Raw genomic sequence first — 14,436 nt, forward strand, 5'->3', positions numbered from 1 at the left:
ACATCATCTAAATGTCTTCGTTTTCTTCTTTTTCTTCTTCTTCTTCTTCTTCTTATTGTTATTATTATTATTAAATGTCTGATTGAGTTGTTGTATCTATTAATCCTTTACATATGTATTTATTTAGTATTTATTGTGAATATAAAGGTACAACGGTTGAAATCATATGAGCTGGGTTTTCTGATCAATTGGCTCCTTATAGTGGACATGAGTGGGAACTACAAGCTACAGTCGTAGTTAAAAATGGCAAAAACACAATAAAAAATTTTCTAGCTCTTTAAAACTCAATATTGTCACTATAACTTATTCTATTGTTCTTTTACTGTTCTTATTTTTCACGTTTCCTTATTTTACATTGACCACGTTTGTGTTATTGTTTTGATAGTTGCGTCAGCGTTGAGTCAGCGGTTGTGTACGTCATCACACCGCGCCGCAGGCACGCTTTGCCGGTGCGGATCTGGCGCTGTTCTGTGTGGACTTTGCGTGTGTTTAGGGGAAAATGTCGGTGTTTCACGACGAAGTGGAGATCGAGGACTTTGAATACGACGAGGATACGGAGACGTATTACTTCCCGTGTCCCTGCGGAGACCGCTTCGCCATCACCAAAGTAAGTTCAGCTCACGGCTAACAGCTACAAACCAAACTTCAGTTTGAAATCTCCTGTTTTTACATCTTCGTATAGTGGGTGATTTACACGGAGGACATAACAGAGTTTCCCACTCCCTTCATCGATACAGTCTTCTTCTGGATTCGGCAGGGATTTATTAATGGCACGTTGATATATGTCAGTTTTTTAAAAAAAAAAGTATTTCAACCTTCCTTTCGGAGTTGCCGCAGAGGTGGGACGTAAAATCTCTCATTATTTGACTGAAGTTTGGTTTGGTGTTAAGATAAGCTAAACTTTTATTAGTCCCACACGTGGGAAATGTGTTTGGTCACGACAAAAAAGTGGACAGTACAAAGTTAAGAGCAGCAAAAATTAAGAAAAACACAAGAATAGAAAATAATAAACCAGCACCATACTTTATTCTCAGCAGTGAAACTACGTCAGTGAATGGAACCAAACTCCATTTAAAAGTCTTCAAATTTAAGAGAGTAAAAACGTTTAAACAAATCAAAGCCTACTGAGTAATTATCAGTCATTTCTTGTGACATCATGAAACTTTGTTTTACATGGTTTAAGGTAGAAAAGACGATATTTTAAGTAGTTTTTTTTTCTGAAATAGTACAAACTTGTAGCTGAAGTGAACTTTAGCTCTCTTAAATTCAGGAACAAGATGACAGTTCACCATATCAAGACTTCCTTCATGTTAGCAGGCTGAAGAAATCCTAAAACTGCAGTGAGTTGCACCTTATTTGTGGGTCTCTGCCTTCATTGACTAAGAGTTGGCTCTTCTGTGCTGAGATCTGACATTTGAAGGATATCTAATTTCTTTGCAGGTAGAATACACGGGTGTACAGGAGGGAAATTTAGACTTTTCCTAATGGAGTTTGGGTGTTTTTAGTGATATGTCATATACTGATGGAGATTATCTTCTTTTTCTTTTCTTTTTGAAACATTAAAACAAAGAAACATAGTTTGGAAGAAATGCACGTATGGATGCATCTGGCATACCTGAACACTCTAAAACTGAAACAGATACTCAGAATAAGCAAGAAGAAACTCAGACTTTATCAGTTTTGATAGTGTTTGCCTGCTCAGCACCATCCAAAGATTCATCCAGGAAAGTCCAACTTCATGACGAGTTCTTTATTTGTAATTCACGAAGCATCCCAAACTTAAGATAAGATAAGATAACCTTTATTAGTCCCACACGTGGGAACTTGCGACTGCAGTCAGTGTCTTGCAGTTTTTACACTGTCCCTACACTTTGTCTGTCTGAACTCTGTTCCTCAGACCTTGCGGCTTTGCTGCGGTGCTCTCAGGGGAGAGTTTATTCTTACAGGCAGCATTTGTGTTGGGTGGCCTGTGGTACTTTTAATCCTGGAATTGTTTGATCAGGTAATGCATTTTCTCCAAAGGGTGGCTGGCCTTTCCCTCAGAGATGGGGTGAGAAGGCCAGTCAGTTTGAGGGTGTCAGGTAAAGATGTTACTCCTGCACATTAAAAGGAGGCAGCTGAGGTGTTAAGATCACGACCTACTGGGAGAACCCAGAATTACTGGAGATAGCTGAGAGAGGGCTGCTGGCCCCATGACCCAGCCCCAGATAAGCGACAGAAAACGAATGGCAACATGTCGTAGATGGAGAAGAGTGACCGTATAATCTTGATGATTTCTTTTATGTGACAGGTGCACAGATTTCAGATCAGCCTGGCTACAGTGCTGAAGAGAAACCTAGGGTTGTTCTTATTTTCTTCAATCAGTGATGAATAGTAAGATGTTCTGGCTTTGCGGAGGGCTTTCTTATAAAGCAACAAACTATTTCTCCAGGCTAAATGATGATCTTTTAAAATTGTGACATGCCATTTCCTCTCCAGCCTATGAGTTATCTGCTTTAGGCTACGTGTTTGAGAGTTATACCACAGAGTCAAGTACTTCGGGTATGAGGCCTTATGTTTCACAATAGCTACAGTATCCGGAGTCGTACATAGTGAGGAAATAAAATTATTAACAATGGCCTGTATTTGTATAGCGCTTTTCTAGTCCCTAAGGACCCCAAAGCACTTTACACAACCTGTCATCCACCCATTCACACACACACATTCACACACTGGTGATGGTAAGCTACATTGTAGCCACAGCCACCCTGGGGCGCACTGACAGAGGCGAGGCTGCCGGACACTGGCGCCACCGGGCCCTCTGACCACCACCAGTAGGCAATGGGTGAAGTGTCTTGCCACTTCGAGCTCTGTTGGAGTAGCATTCAGATAGCTGCTCTGCTCTGTGCTGGTACAGGGCATTGAAGATGATAACAGTGGGTGGATTATATTTTTAAACTTAGTTACAGTGCTTTCAGAAAGACATCTACTGTGATAAAGTCTACTCTCCACTGCTGTGTAATCAATTATTGAAAATGTAATCAGGAAATGATCAGACAGGAGAGGGTTTTCAGGAAACACTGTTAAATGTTCAGTTTCTATGCCATATGTTAAAACAAGATCTAGAGTGTGATTAAAGTGGTGGGTGGGTTCTTTTACATTTTGAGAGAAGCCAATTGAGTCTAATAACGGATTAAATGCCATGTTGAGGCTGTCATTTTTAGCATCTACATGGATGTTAAAATCACCCACAATAATTACTTTATCTGAGCTGAGAACTAAATCAGATAAAAAGTTTAAGAAATCAGACAGAAACTCTGTGTAAGGCCCAGGTGGACGATATATGATAACAAGTAAGACTGGTTTCTGAGTTTTACAGCTGGGGTGGACAAGACTAAGCATCGGGCTTTCAAATGAATTAAAAGTCTGTCTTGGTCTTTCGTTAATTAATAGGCTGGTGTGAAAAATTGCTGCCACACCGCCCCCTCGGCCTGTGCTTCGAGATTTCTGGTAGTTAGAATGACTCGGAGGTGTTGATTCATTTAAACTAACATAATCATCCTGCTGCAACCAGGTTTCTGTAAGGCAGAGTAAATCGATTTGTTGATCAATTATTAAGTCATGTACTAACAGAGACTTGGAGGAGAGAGACCTAATATTTAATAATCCACATTTCACTGTTTTACTCTTTGGTTCAGATGTGGATACTGTATTGTTCCTTCTTTGTGATTTTTTTTTTTTTTTTTTTATGTTTAAGGTGTTTGTTGCTGGTTTCTTGTTTGTTTTTCATTTGTTTGGGAGCTGACACAGTCTCTATTGAGATGGGGTTTTTTGGAGGTAACAGGAGGAGAGAAGCTGCAGAGAGGCGTGTAAGACTGTCACTCTGCTTCCTGGTCCCAACTCTGGATAGTCATATTTTGGGGGGATTAATACATTTGGCCAGAATTCTCAAAATGAGAGCTTCTCCATCCAAAGTGGGATGGATGTCATCTCTCCTAACAAGACCAGGTTTCCTTCAGAAAGTTTCCCAGTTATCTATGAAGCCCACATTGTTTTTTGGACACCACTCCGATAGCAATTTAAGGACAACATGCGGCTAAACATGTCACTCGTGGACTGATTGGGGAAGAGAGGGGAATAAACCACAAAAACATTCAAACCTCGACAGAAACCTGAAGATTTTATTTGTTTTTATTTTGAAGGAGGACCTGGAGAACGGGGAGGAGGTGGCGACATGTCCGAGCTGCTCGCTCATCGTTAAAGTCATCTACGATAAGGTATCTGTGACTTCCTCTTATCAGTTCATCCATAAATGACTCAACGATCAGTTATTTAAAAAGTTTCTTGTAAAGTGACGGAAAGCAGCAAATTCTCACTTTAGAGAAGCTGGAAATCACTTTGTTTTATTTAAAGTACCTTCAGTGTTAATTTGATCTAAAATGTTTCCTGTGATAACACCAGAATTTCTCATTATTTGATCAGGACAGTTTTATATCGATCAGTTAAAACTTTCAAATAAAAAAAAGATGATAGAAAAGAAAAGATGCAACGCAGCATCACAAAAACCTCTGAAAAGTACTTTTACATTACTTTTTTGTGTTGGGGACATTAAACCATCATGCTTTTATTCTGCAAATTATTGGTGAATTGTTCATGTAAATTATTGATTATTTTTAAAAAGTACAACTTTAAATTTAAGACAGATGGATAGTACGGGGCGTCGCTACCTGTCAATGAATGACAGGCTTTCTTGTGTGTGTGTGTGTGTTTCAGGATCTTTTCCAGGTTGGAGAAATCATCGAAGCGCCGTCACACGCCAAACTGGAGGTCGTTCAATCCTGAACCCTCTCACCTTTGACCTCACAGAGACCCCGGTTTAACCATTTCCCGTTTCCCATCTCGACGCTGTGTTCAGGTGGTGCTGGGAAACGCTAGACTTTCACTGCCTTCTGTATTTCCTCCAGATTTATCTGGAATGAAATCACACTTGATCCAGATGAACTCTTTCAGAAGACGCGAGGTTGCGGCGTTCATGTGTTTGATGGACTTCCTGCAGATTATGTGGGAGGATGAGCGTGGAGCCGAGCCATTTGCTGTGAACAGATGAAGGTTGCGCTTTAAAAAAAAACAACAAAGCTTTGATTCCTGCCTCAACCTCGCCACTCTTAATGCACATTTAGTCTTTCACTTTAAAGCTCAGGAGGACGAAGGAAGCTTCATTTTAGGACTGGCAGGTTTCTTTAGAGCTTTTATTTTGTAGTTTTGAGATATTTTAATATATATTTATATAAAACCTCCACATACAGAGAGCCCAGACACCCTCTATAGGACAAACTGTGTGATGACACAATTACTGAATCAGTAATGTTTCAATCGATCAGCTGACGTGTGCTGATTGGCTCCATGGCGTCTCCGTGTGATCAATAAAGTTTTTACTTAAACTTTTTGTTGTTTGTGGATAATATGACCTCGAACACAGAATTAAAAAGTCTTTGTTAGCACAATAAAAGTTTCACTCTGCAGTCGACATCTCTGAAAACTTTCAGAGAAAAAGCACGTGTGCGTCTTCCATAAAGCCCCGCCCCCCTCCGTTAGGTGAGAGTTTGATTCAAAGCAACATTCAAATTTTCAAATTCCAGATTTTTTAATGGTCATGAAAATTATTCTTGAGTCTTTTCTTATTACATCTGTGATAGGATGGTCTGACTTTTTTTTAAAGACAATATAAAAGTAAATTAATATTAATTATATTGATATTTCAGTTATTGATTTCATCAATTTAATTTGATTTCAGTAAGCTTGGTGATTGTCGGTTAATGATTGAGGTGACTGGTTAGTAAAGATCCTGGTGGAAAGCGTGACTGCATGATCAGAGAGTCAAACATCTTCTCGTCCGGAGACTGAGTTGTTCTTTTCATAGCAGGAAGCTGTTTCAACATCAGTAGACACCGTTTTTACTCTTCACACCCTTTACAATCAAAATGCTTTTAGATAGTTGAATACAATACACAGTCCAGCAGAGGGCAGCAACACTTCAGCGCTCTCTCTCCCTAACATGAGCAGAGGATCCCTAACAATCAGCTGCTCCTAATACATCTTTTTTTTTTTTTTTGCCTGTCCCGTTTGGCTCTTTTGCCATCAGAATTATTGTCTAAAGGCGAAGAAAGATGCCCAACGGATTTACTTTACCAAATTGACCATCCCAGCCTTGCTGTAATGGTCCATTTGATTCACCTTTTATTGTTTATTTTAGTTTCACTTGCTGAATACGGGACAGACTTGACTGGGGGAAAGAAGGGGAGAAAGAAAGAGGGAAAGAAAAACAGCTGAGAAGAGGGACGGGGGAGAAGGGCAAAAAACAAAAACCAACAGAATAAGCAGAGAAAAAAAAAATACATATATTGATCACCTGTTGAGAAAGAAAAAAGAAAACAAGCAGAAGAAAACGAGAGTAATAGAATAAACAACATCACAATGATATATGGGAATATGACAGTAAATACTAAATATTAAACATTATTGTACAGCACGTAAGATCGACAGCACACAGTGTGCTTTGAGGTAGGAGCCAAAAAGGGTGTAGTTTGTGTGTGTGATCACCCGTGTGTACACCTGTGAGCATGGACGCGCTTGTATTTAAAAGGTTCCTTCATGTAATGATCTGCTAGAGGGTGTGGGGAGCCACTGCCCCCGTCCTCCAGGGTATGAAGCAGGTATGGAGGAGATCAAAACTCCAGACATCCAGAGGCCCCCAGAACACAAGAGACCAAGGAAGACCAACAGAGGGGCAGCCGCGCCACTGTCCCAGAAAGAGGGGTCACTCAGCAGCTGCGGAGCAGAAGCCAGGGGGGGTTGCAGTGACGCGCCCGTGAGCTCCGCCGGCAGCCAGCTGTGCCTGAGTGTGCCCCAGGCCGAGAGGCCGGGGGCACCCCACCTCCGAAGTGGCCCGAGCGAGCCCCAGGCTCCAGGCCCCGATAAGCAGCTGCCAAGGAGTGAGCCGGTGTGTACCTGGACGCCCATCCCTGGACACAAAGAACCACCAACGCACCGATGTCTGAGGGAGTCCGCCACCGGCAGGGGAAGTGGTGGGGGGAGATAGGCCTCCAAACCTTGGAGGGCCTGAGATGTCCCCAGAGAGGTGGCGTCTGATACCCAACCTGACATATAGACACAGACATACAGGCACACACAGATAAAAACATTCATTCCCACCCTCATGCTCTCATATGCAATTACTCAACACTCAACCAACGTGGAGACAGACATAAAGAGACGCTGTACACACAATCACACTCCCCAAGCGTACTCTACGAACCGGGTCTAGGTACCCTTGCCCCTGGAGGGAGGAACTGCACCCAGACCCAGGTGGTGTTACCCTTTTCCCTGCGGTGGGGAGAAGCAGACCGCCCCGACTCCGCAGCAGCAGGGAGGCCCCACATTCCAGACCCCAGTCGGATGGCCAACTCCTCCTCCTAGCCCCCTGCTCCAGCAGGCCGCAGAGAACGGGGGTGAGAGAAGACTCCAAACCTCCCTCCACCCGCTCATATGTAGTGGTGATGCATGTGTGTTCTAAGGTGCATTTAAAACCCAGGAGGGCATGGAGCTACCTGCCAGAGAGCAGCAGGTAAGCGCATAGCCCCTCCTGCTAGCCCTCAATGTCTACGTGTATTTAAAATTGAGAGGTGGGCAACGACGCCAGGGCTGAGGTGTACACCCTGATGGTAATTTGGATTCCGTGTAGCGTGCCCACCCCCAAGATCCTATATGTATGTGTAATGAGAGTGTGAGTAATGTGAATGTCTAAGTTGTGGGATAAAATTGAGGCAGAGGCAGACAGGGGGGGGGGGGGGGTTGCCTCCTCTGCACCCTGGTGACACACCCCTACTCCAAGGCCCTGCATGTGTGGGTGGTTGTGGTGGAGCGGGAAGAAGGAGGCAGCTGGAGATGGGGAGGGAAGGAAGGGAGGGGCAAGTGACCCCTCCCTGGGGCCAGCTCCCCCGCTGACCCCAGTAGGCACCCCCATACTCCGCGACCCACCAGGGAAAGGGGACCAAGGCCCATCCGGACCGGGGCCCAGTGCAGCAGCGCCGCCCGGCCCCACAGAGCCCGGGACAATCCACCCAACCCCACCACAGAGAAAACTGCACCCACCCCATCATCCACTCATCTTCCAGACTACATAAGACAATAGACGCCCAGGCTGACATCTTCCTCCACCTCTCCTGTATCTCCCCCTCCTGCAGAGAGAGTTCCCGAAGAGAGGAAAGCTCCTGCAAGATGTGACAACCTCCCCCACCAGTTGAAGAGCCCCCCAGGTGGCTCGACGCACCGGCGGCACCCTGCGCCAGGGCTGGGCCCCCCCACACCCACCCGCCCACAACCCCGGCAACACACCAACCAGGACCCAAGCCCCCGAGGCCTGGCCAGGGCCCCAGCCCAGAGCCGGAGCGCCCCCAGAACCTCACGCCCATCCCGGACCCACCCAGGGGCAGCCAGGCTACCAGGTCAGTAACCCACGTCCGTCAGCACAGACCCTCCCCTAGCCCCGCTGCACGCAGCCACGAGGAAACCGTCACCTAAGAGCCAACAGAGCCCCTAATTGGCCATGACCGCTACCCCGGGTTGAGCCCCCCAAGGAAGATGCTTCTGGGGAACCCCCCGACGCCCTAAGCCTGTCCCTACCCCCACACCAATCACAACAGTGAAGGCGGGACCAAACTATGACCCCCCCACCCCCACTAGGTGATGGAGCTGATCAAAGGAGCCCAGAGCAATTGATCTGATGTGGTGGCAGAGGCTGTATCAAGACTAATGTAATCTAATAGATAATTTCTATATTGGTTAGAATTAAGATTATTTTTGTTTTTCCAGTTCATGAGGACTGTTTTCTTGGCTATGCATAGGGCAGTGAAAACCATATGGGCTATATTCTTTTCTGAAGTGACATTATCTAAGCTGCCCAACAAACACACTAAGGGGGAAGTTGGAATGTTACATTTCAGACACTTTGATAAGTCTTCACATATCTCGCGCCAAAACTTCTGAACTGGTGGACAGAACCAAAGAGCGTGGATATAATTGTCCGGTAAATTGGTTTGGCAGTGTGAGCAGTTGTTGGTAAACGTAAAGCCCATCTTGAACATCCGATGACCTGTATAGTGCACTCTATGTAGTATTTTGTATTGAATTAATTGAAGACTGGGATTTCTGATTAGATGAAAGGTTTTTAAGCAAATCTGAGACCAGAAGTTTTGGTCTAAGTTAACTGATAAATCCGCTTCCCATTTTGCAATAGGAAGTGATATTGATTCATCTGTTTTAGAAAGCATTCTGTATATTTTGGAAAGTAATTTGGGGGTTTTAAGAGTAAGAAATTGAACCACACTTGGTGGTGTTTGTAGTTCAACTTGACCCGGTTTAAATTTCTTTTTTATTATGGATTTAATTTGTTGATATTCTAAAAATCTTTTCTTGTTGATCCCATATTGTGTAACTAGTCTGTCAAATGAAATAAATTCTGTTCCTTCTAGTATATGTTCTACATATTTGATTCCTTTACCACTCCAATCAGAAAAGTTTATCATATTATTGTTTTGTAATATGTCAGGGTTGTTCCAGGATTAATGAAGACTGTCAACTTCAGAAACTCCCACCATGCTGTCAGAGAAGAGCTGATGTTGACGCTTTTGAAGCATTCATGTCGTTGGATGTTTGAGCTGATAAATGGTAGATCTGAAATCTCTAGATTATTGCAAAGTGCTTGTTCTACATCTAGCCAAGGTTCATCTAAGAGGGTATGTTTTAGCCATCCTGAGATAAACTGAAGCCTGTTGGCTAAGAAGTAGTGCTGAAAGTTAGGTAGTTCTAATCCTCCTTTGTCCTTGGTCTTTTGTAGTGTTTTTAAGCTTATACGTGGGGGCTTATTTTTCCAAAGGAATTTGGACATATATGAATCTAGAGATCTGAACCAATCTTGTGGCGGTTTAGTTGGGATCATTGAGAATAAATAATTTATTTTTGGTAATACCATCATTTTTATAGCGGCAACCCTTCCCATAAGTGATATGGGTAAACATTTCCATCTAGCCAGATCACCTTCTACTTTCTTTAAAAGTGGGATATGGTTTAATTTAGTTAGATCTGCAAGCTTGGGAGAAATATTAATACCTAAATATTTTATATTTCCCGATTGCAGTAGAGTAGAAGAGGAATTATGGAAGGGGCAATTAATCGGAAGGACTGTAGATTTTGACCAGTTAATTGAGTAATCTGATATTCTTGCAAAAGAGTTTATCAATTCAATCACCCCAGAGACATTGGTTTGTGAATTTTGGAGAAAGAGTAACACATCATCCGCATAAAGGCTGATTTTATGTTCCACGTTCTTGCATTTTATGCCCTTAATTGCTGAATTCTGTCTAATTGCTGCTGCTAGTGGTTCGATAAAAATTGCAAACAGTGAAGGGGAGAGTGGGCATCCCTGCCTGGTGCCCCTCAGGAGACAGAAGCTGGAGGATGTCTGGTCATTTGTTCTGACACAAGCTGTTGGAGAATTATATAATATTTTTAACCAGTTGATGAAAGAAGATCCAAAACCAAATTTGTGTAAAGTTGCAAATAGAAATTTCCAGTTAACTCTGTCAAACGCTTTTTCTGCATCTAAAGAAAATATTGTAGTTTCAAGGTTTTTACTGTATGAGTAGTCTATCAAATTAAGTAATCTACGTGTATTTGTTGATGAGTGCCTACCTTTTATGAAACCAGTTTGGTCAGGATGAATTAAGAGGGGGGTTATTTTCTCTAGTCTCTTCGAGAGAGCTTTGCAGATTATTTTGAGGTCTACATTTATAAGGGATATTGGACGATAGCTTGAGGGATATACAGGGTCTTTGCCTGGTTTTAGCAGGAGATTAATGTTTGCAGAATTCATATTTGATGGAAGTCTGCCCTTTTCTTTGATTTCTAACAATGTTCTGTAAAAAACTGGTGCTAGAATCGTCCAGAATTCTTTGTAGAATTCTGCAGGAAAGCCGTCTGGACCTGGAGCCTTATTATTGGGCATACTTATCAGGGCTTCCTGGAGTTCACCTGATGTCAGTGGTGAATCCAGTGCCATTGCTTGAGAGTCTAATAATTTTGGGAGAGTTATGTTGTCTAAAAACTGATCAATTTCCTTTTTAGATGGGTTTATTTGTGGTGAATACAACGTTTTATAGAAATCCCTGAAAATGTTGTTTATTTGTTTCGGTTCATATATTGTGTTCCCAGATGAATCTTGAACAGCACATATAGTTGTTTTTTCTTTATTTATTTTTAGCTGGTTTGCTAGAAATTGACCGGATTTATTACTATGTTCATAATTTTGTAAGCGTAGTCTTTGTACTAAGAATTTTGTTTTTTTAACAATTATCTCATTTAATTCTAGTTTTGTTTTGCGTATTTTGTTCAATGTGTCCTGATCTTGGTGGGACGCGTAGGCTTCTTCTAGTGATTTGATGTTTTTCTAATTCCTGAATATTTTTGTTTTCTTTTTTCTTTTTATGTGATGAGAAAGAAATTATTTTACCTCTCATCACAGCTTTCCCTGCTTCCCATAAAACAGAAGCTGATGTTCCGGGAGTGTCATTAAAGTCTAAATATGAAGTCCATTCCTTTTTAAAATATTTAATAGTCTTCATCTTTAAGAAGTGATGTATTAAATCTCCAGTTTTTACTAGGCGTAGTATTATTCTTGTGCATTAGTATTAAAGATACAGGAGCATGATCGCTGACAGCCATAGGGTGAATCTCAGTGTCTGAAATGTTGCTCAGCAGTGAGCTGCTGACCAGAAAATAATCCAGACGAGAGTAGGAGTGATGAACATGTGAGAAAAAAGTATATTCCTTACTGGTGGGGTGAAGGGAGCGCCATGCATCGCAAAGACCAAAGTCGCTCATATACTGTTTGATTATATTCGTGGATTGCCAATTACGCTGAGTTCCTGCTGTAGTGAGCCTATCCATTTCTTCATTTAGTCCAAGGTTGAGGTCGCCTCCAAGAACAAGTGTGCCATCTAAGTGTTCAGAGAGTGCACTGAAAAAAACGTGAAAGAATGAGGGATCATCAACATTTGGACCATATACACTTACAATACATAGCTTTTTATCAAGTATAGATAGTTTAATGATTAAGAATCTGCCCTCTGGATCTATAACTGTATCGAGAACTGTGAAATAAATTTTTTTATGGATTAAAATTGCTACTCCCCTTTGTCTAGAATTATAACAAGCTGAAAATACATTAGTGTATCTTTACAGTAAGCTGCTCCTAATACATCTAAGTGCTCTGTTTTATTTACATAACCCAGCATTCAGTGAAGTTCTCTGAAGGTTGTGATGCTCAAAACGAGACTGTGTGAGACACTGAAACATTTGAAACGTTTGTGTTGGAATTGCATCGAGGTTTCTGAGATAATCTGACAGCCATCTCCATCGGCACTCTAATCTGTAGTAAGAGTTGTTAACAAATAGGTCACCTGTAAAAATGGATGCAGGTTATTTCACATTTTTATTCTTGTCTCCAAAGTTTTCTTGGAAGTTTCTGGCTACATAAAATGCCAATACCAGCTCACACAGGTTAGAGTGAGCATGAATTTAATACAGCAAATAATATTTTCTGTTGAAAGTAGCAAAAAGAAAGAAGGGACAGGATTTAGAGCTGAACTTTTCTGCCTGTTTTATTTTTTATTGACGTGTTTTTACAGCACAAGGCTGTACTCTGTCTGCTGATATGAGTCAGCGTAGCTCACCCAGCAGCCTGTTTCTCTCTTGTCTAAAATCATGAAAGAGTAGGCCAACATTTGTTTAAGTGCACTTTGAATCTCCATGTTTAAATGGATAGCCTATACTGGTCTTCACAATCCACAGCAACGATAACAGCGAGACACTGGGTATTTTCTTTTATACATGTTCTGTCCTTGCTTCTAAGAAATAGAAGCGATAGTATTAAAAAATGAAATCAGTAATTTAAGGCCCAGTCTGAATTACTGTGGTCTGTCCGGCATGGGAATCCTGACGCCATATCTGCTGAGGAGTATGGGATGTCAAACGCTAGCAATTATTTTTGGAGTTACTGTATTAAACGCAAGAGGCTCAGACAGTTTGATGTATTTACTTTTTCTAACAGGAAACATGCCTACATTGTTCTGATAGTTTTTTATTTTGCAAATAAAGTTTTTTCTCTGACAGAATGCATAGTTTATTTTAACTATTATAAGTCAACCTACTTTTTTACTTTTGAGAGTGTGATCATCCTAAAAAATTTCCAGTACTGGTTTACGTACCTTTTCACGGTAAGAAAGGGGCTGGTTGACGGTGGATGACCTCTAGAAACTTTTATTTATACCTTTAAAATGATAATGTGTCACAGTTGGATCTTGGAGATGATGTAAATAATTGAGTGAAGATGAGGCTGAAATGACTTTTAAGACTCTAAATAAGAAACCAGACATAATCTGTATTCAGGAAACTTGGCTAAAACCGACTTTAGATTTTGTAATCAGAGGATATAGTGGTGAACACAGAGGCAGAAGTGAGGTTCATGGAGGAGGTTGTGAAACTTTTTTTTATAGCAAAAGGAACACAGAATATATATTTGTTGAAGTTTGGAATAAGAACAGCATCAAAATTGTACATTTTTAAAACCCGTGCAAAAGGCTTTCACCTGAATGAATGGAGAACCTTGATATCCATTTAAATAGAAAAGTATGTTGGTGTGGCGATTTTAATGCACACAGTTCATTATGGGGTACTAATAATGACCACAATGAAACAGTAATTCAAAAATTAATGGACAATGGAAATTTTATTTGTTTAAATGTTGGAAGGGGTACAAGAGTTAACATGAGAACAGGTATGAAATCAGTAACTGATCACACAATATGGCAGGTATAAGATAAAACACTAGGAAATGACCACTATCATATAATAACTGAAATAAATGTGGGTGTTGAAAAGTCTGACGCAGGTGTTTTTCAGAAATGGTGTTTCGGTAGTGAAGATTGGGAAGCATTTAGGCTTCTTACAAACCAGGAATTGGATGAAATTAATTGGAATACGGAAGTTGATCATTTAAATTTCTCTATATGTTGTGATATTTTACAGCACAAGTATGGACAATGATAAGAAGAATGGGTGGGATTAAAACAGAATATGGGTATCCAGTCTTAGGTGATGGTGAAGTTACAGCAGTAAAAGATGAAGAAAAAGCAGATGTGACGGCTAAAACATTTGTTAAAAGACATAGTTCAGATAATATTTCTGTAGAATGAAGAAGAAAGGATAGTGTCAGATAGTGATGGGTAGATGAGGCCTCGTGAAGCGTTTCAGCACATTCCCCAAACTGTATCGATACTGTGTCGACACAGTGTTGCTGTTTTGCTCCATACTGACACCTGCTGGACATTAAATATCATTGCA

At 41.4% G+C, this 14,436-nt stretch overlaps 1 protein-coding gene across 1 annotated transcript; it reads left to right on the forward strand.

Annotated features, from left to right (window-relative positions):
• Positions 1–411: 411 nt before the first annotated feature.
• dph3 (diphthamide biosynthesis 3) lies at positions 412–5,420 on the forward strand. Its single transcript, XM_084922582.1, has 3 exons — positions 412–607; positions 4,182–4,256; positions 4,753–5,420. The coding sequence occupies exons 1-3, from the start codon at positions 500–502 to the stop codon at positions 4,819–4,821; spliced, it is 252 nt and encodes an 83-aa protein (XP_084778708.1). The 5' UTR covers positions 412–499; the 3' UTR covers positions 4,822–5,420.
• The last annotated feature ends 9,016 nt before the right edge of the window (positions 5,421–14,436 follow it).

Source organism: Perissodus microlepis, chromosome 23 (assembly GCF_051167445.1).
Source record: "Perissodus microlepis isolate ML-2025 ecotype Zambia chromosome 23, ASM5116744v1, whole genome shotgun sequence".
Classification (NCBI taxonomy): Eukaryota; Metazoa; Chordata; class Actinopteri; order Cichliformes; family Cichlidae; genus Perissodus; species Perissodus microlepis.